The sequence below is a fragment of the Dipodomys spectabilis genome, unplaced genomic scaffold (genome assembly GCF_019054845.1).
Source record: "Dipodomys spectabilis isolate Male_0828 unplaced genomic scaffold, ASM1905484v1 ptg000175l, whole genome shotgun sequence".
NCBI lineage: Eukaryota > Metazoa > Chordata > Mammalia > Rodentia > Heteromyidae > Dipodomys > Dipodomys spectabilis.
Window position 1 is genome coordinate 8,844,373 of NW_024870852.1, and position 5,217 is coordinate 8,849,589.

The following is a 5,217-nucleotide window of genomic DNA, read 5'->3' on the forward strand; positions in this document are numbered from 1 at the left end:
TTTTGCCAGTTCTGTGGCTTGATCTCAGGGTCTGAGCATTGTCTTTGAGCTTCTTTTGCTCAAGGCTAGCATTCTACCACTTGAGGCACATCACCATTTCTGGCCTTTTCTGTGTATGTGGTACTGAGGAATCAAACCCAGGGCTTCATGCATGCTAGGCAAGCACTCTACCACTAAGCCACATTCCCAGCCCACATCTCCAGCCTCTTAAGGGAGGGAGCTTCGTCTACTCTCTTCCCCTCGGAGGATCTGGGCCAGTCCCCTCAAGGAGACAGGCTGGCAGCCCTTGCCTTCGGAGCCTGCTCGAGCCCGGATGGGAGATGCTCCTCTGCTGGACCTGGCATCGTCCCAGTGCACACTCTGAGCCTGAAGCTCTGCCAGGACACTGTGAAGATGCCTCAGTGTGAGAAGAAGCTGCTGGTCTTGAACCTGCATCTCAGCCTAGGAGAGAGAAAAGCTGTTAGGGTATAAAGTCCCTTCCTACTCCTCATGGGACACATGTCTCCTGTTGCACACCCAACAGAAGCTACCTACCAAAGCCTTGGTTTCTTCATCTACGAAGGAGAAAGCAAATTGCCTTTCCACACTCCTATGAAGACAGAATGAATTAGCTCTAATGTAGGACTTGTGTCACTCTGCTCTCTTCTTCAGTCTTCATGGTAACAAATGATTCCCTTCACAGATATCAAGAATATAGAGGCTTTTTGCTTTTTTCCCCAATTAAATAAAATGAAGCAACCTAGCAACCTAGAGAACAGTCATTCCTAATGCGAGGTCTGCGACAACCTGGATCCCAGGAACTCTGGTAAGAGTGCCACTGAAGGCAGAACAACTTTCATGACAGTACTTAATTACTATTTTCCTTTCTCCTCCCTTCCCCTCCCCTCCCTTGATTTCCCCTCCCTTCTCCTGCCCTCTCTTTTGTCACAGGACTGGGGCTTGAAGAACCTGGGCACTGTCCCTAAGCTTTTTGTTTCAAAGCTAGTGCTCTACCACTTTAGCCATAGCTCCACTAGGAGGGGAAATAAAGAGTAATGGGGTGTGAATTACTGTCAAAGTGCATCGTATGCAAGTATGGAAATATCACAATGAAACCTGTCACTTTGCATGATTAATATCTGCTAGTAAATTTTTTAAAGTAAACTATTATTTAAACAGCATGGAATGTATTTATCAGTTTAAATGCATTAACAAATATTGATTATTTCTCAGCTTCTCTTTCCAATCCAGTCCATGTTGATAGAAATAACTCACAACACGAAGGTTTTTGTTATCCTTAATAGTTTTGACAAACTTAAGGGATCCTACTGCATTGAGAACCAAAGCAATAGAACTCTACCACCCTCAACCACCTGCCTACCTCTATTCTTCCATTTCCTCCAGGAAGTTTTATTGTTTTCATATCTCATCTGTGTTATACTTACACTTTTCTCAAAATGTTAAAAGTTTATTTCGTGACAGTAATTTTTACACACGATACAATGAAAGGGCACACATAATGTCCTTCAGGATCCAACAGAGATGGGTTCCAGGACTCCTGTGCTTATATAAAATTCTGTATACTTTAAATCAGGCCTAGATGACTTGTAATACCTGGTACGATGTGAATGTTGTGTGAGTAGGTGTCATACTGTGTTGTTTAGGAAGCAATGACAAGGAAAACAGTCTGTACATGTTCAGTGCAGACACAATTTTCCCTCCAGTGCAATATTCTCAGTGCACAGTTGGCTGAGTTCAGGGATATGAATCCTGCAAATATCTAGACAGCTGTGCTAAAACTCCTGCCCTTTCCACAAGGCCCGACTACCCTTCAAGTTGTCTTTCCCACTGACTGTGGTATAACACATAACACACTATTGATTAGATAGGAAGATTTTTCAACACCCCTCTCTACCTCCTTCTGTCCCTTTGATGGTTCTGCAGTTGGAATTCAGGTGCTCTACTGCTAAGTCATGCCCCCAGCTTTTCTTATATTAATTATTTTTGAGATTGTCTTGCTTCCTGTGTAGGAAAGCTCTTAGAGTGAGACCTATTTATGCTTCCCATGGAGCTAGAATGCCAGGATTATGATACCGTACTCAGGTATTAGTAGAGAAAAAGGATCTTACACATTTTTTTGGTGTAGGCTGACCTCAAACTGTAATCCTTCCTATCTCAGCCTTTCCAGTAGCTAGGATTTCAGATGTGAGCCATCACTGCCCAGCTTTATTTCTCATTAGAAGAGATACATATTGCACAGAAATGCAGGACCAAAGGGTGAACAAATGCAGCAGTAGTATCCACTAGACACTATGTTAAAATAAACCATACAACTGTGGCTGGTGATGGGAAGTTAAAACTGGGAGAGAGCAAAGGAGGGGTTGACATTGTCCAAAAAGAAAGGTACTCTTGGGGCCAGTGGGAAGATGGCTCAGTGGTAGAGTGCTTGCCTTGCATGCATGAGGCTCTGGGTTCGATTCCTCAGCACCACATAAACAAAAAGAAAAAAGCCGGCAGAAAAGAAAGGTACTCTTTACCTGACATATAACTGTAATCAGCCCCTTTGTACATCACTTTTATAATAACAATAAAAAATAAAAAGGGATATAATACCATTATTTATCCTATAAAAATAGTATTTTAGGGGCTGGGGCTGTAGCTCAGAAACAGAGCTATGTGTGATGAACTGGGTGTGAGTTCCAATGCCAGTAACAAGAATGAACACATGTTTCAGGGATGGAGATGTAGCTCAGTGGTGGGACATTTTATGTACAAGGTCCTGGGCTTAGTTCCTAGCACTGAAAACATTTTTTTAAAAAGATATGTTAGTTTTTATGTCAAGCTGGTTATTTTGCAGATGAGACAAAGTCTGTGTCCAGCACTCAAGTATTAGAATTATGCCAGGAATAGGAAGGAAGCTGAACGAGAACACAAAGTGCTTCAGCCTGAGAGGCTGGTCTCTGGGTGGCACCGGCTCCCTCCTGGCCTTGTCCTTCTGTGGGGAAACAGAGAGTTTTGGGCTTAGGTCCCAAGCAATCTCAGCTCAAGCAGAGGGGCCTCCCCCCTATCCCCTGCTCAGTTCAGAATGTTTATAGACAGTTGCAGACCAATGAGAAGGAGAAGTCCTATTAGGTTAGCCTCTCCCTTTGGGGGAGGTGATGATAGTGTTGGGATCTAGGGGATCTGTTGCCTGGCAACCCAAAAAGATTCTTCAAACAATCCTGCAGCAACTTGGTCCAGAATGAGAAGGGGCTGTATTGGGGACTAAGCCTCTTTTGAGGTTCCCTGAACAGCCCCCCTTCCCTCTTTTGACTGGTGACCCCATATGCTTCGGAACACCCCTCAATTCTAGGACTTGGAGAAAGCACTACAGTGAAGGATATGAGACCTAGCATCCAAGTAGCCACCAGGGATTAACTAACATTCATGTTCATGAGAGTGTGTGTCCTGTAGAGGGAATCGTTACCAGTGGAAGTCACTCTGGACCTTTGGCATGCTCCTGCAGCAGTAGGCAGCTCCGGAACACCAGGCACCACAGCCTGGCACAGCATCAGTCTTTGCCTCTGGCCAGTTTCTCTCCCTCCTACCACTCCGGGCTTGCACCTCCAAATGTTCTGGTAGTTCCTCAACTCTTGTCTTGCTTCTGCTTTCTAGAACATCCAGGCTAAAACAGTGAGTGTCCTCCATGCCCATCAGCATCTGGGTGATCACACCTATAGCCTGTCATCCTTGCAATGGATCCTTCTATCACCGTTACCAAATTAGTAGTTTTGTCACCCCTAATTTAGGATGAAGAAACTCAGGCGTACAGAGGTCAAGCCACTTACTAGAGGTCATACTACAGCATACCCAGGACCCAGTGAATGTTAAAACCAGCTTAGCCAACACTGCACCTAGCACACCTTCTATGTAGGCCACGACCTACTTATCCCAGCCCCCTGAGACCCAATTGTGTACTGTGTGTCCAGGCCCAGAAGGGTGCCTGAAGGGCCCATATTTCAGGGCCCCTGAAGCCTCTGTCTCAGCTAATTGAGCACCTTAGGAAATGAGGGCAAAAGAAATGCAAAGCCTTACCAGCTCCTTTCTCAGCCACTCCAGGGTCTGCCCAAGGCTGGGGGTGGGCTCTCCTGTTGTTTTCATTTCAGAGCTCTTGAGGGAGACCTTGATGCTGATCTGGGTATGGGCTTGAGGGACCTTTGACGTGTATAGTCCCCAGCTTTTCCCAGGCTGGCGGCAGGGACTGGGCAAATCACTGAGATTGGAGCTAATAAGAACAGAGCAGGAAGTAGTTCACCTTGGAGAATGGAGGTTTTTTTTTTTTTAAAGGGCTTTTGGTACTTGGAACACAACAAGGAAGGAGGAAGGGAAATCTCTGAGATATGGGCAACCCAGCGCTCACTGCTTCCACAAGCTGAGAACAGCTGAAGTCAAAAGGATCACAGAAACTGTAAAGCTTTGAATGGTTACAATAATGGCTACTATGAAAAGAAGTCCCTTTCTGACAGCTTGATGTGTGCTTTACATATAAAGAATGCACACTGAGCTTTCGCTGGGACATAGCCCACTATGTGAGACAGAGTGTTCCATTCCTAAAACAAAATACCTGAGATAATTACCTTAAAAAACAGGAAGTTGTTTTTTTTTGGCTAATAGTTTTAAAAGGTTCAATTCATGGTCAGATGGCCCAGTCATTTTGGACTGCACATTACAGGGATTATGCTTACCTTGTTGAGACCCACAGCAGAGAAAAGGAGAGACAGAGACAGAGAGACAGAGAGAGACAGAGACAGAGAGAGAGAGACAGAGAGCAGACACACAGAGAGAGAATGAGAGAGACAGAGACAGAGACAGACAGACAGACAGAGACAGAAACAGAAACAGGGACAGAGAGGGACAGAGACAGAGAGATAGAGAGAGAGACAGAGGACCAGAGTCCCAATATCCCCTTCATATGACTGGAAAGCCTGCTAATAGGCCCCACCTCTTTCTTAAATGCTCTGCCACCTCCTAATAGCACCATTGGCTGGGGCCCAAACCTTTAATACATGGCCTTTGGGGGACACTTATCTAAACCATAGCAGCCATTTGTTTTCATGCATGAGTTTGTGGGTTGACCAGGGTGTTTTATTTCCAGCGGCACATCTGTAGGTCTGATGCTGCTCCTGTCTTCCATAGTTTTCTTGAAGTCTCTGGGTTGGTGGTACAATCTTCTCTTAGCAGCAGCAAAGGGTAAGACAG

The 5,217-nt window shown here is 45.2% G+C and overlaps 1 protein-coding gene across 1 annotated transcript; it reads right to left on the reverse strand.

Annotated features, from left to right (window-relative positions):
* Positions 1–207: 207 nt before the first annotated feature.
* CUNH20orf202 (chromosome unknown C20orf202 homolog) lies at positions 208–4,182 on the reverse strand. Its single transcript, XM_042694290.1, has 2 exons — positions 4,054–4,182; positions 208–441 (listed from the first exon to the last, which is right to left on the reverse strand). Exons 1-2 carry the CDS (start codon positions 4,117–4,119, stop codon positions 208–210), a joined length of 300 nt encoding a protein of 99 aa, XP_042550224.1. The 5' UTR covers positions 4,120–4,182.
* Positions 4,183–5,217: the final 1,035 nt, after the last annotated feature.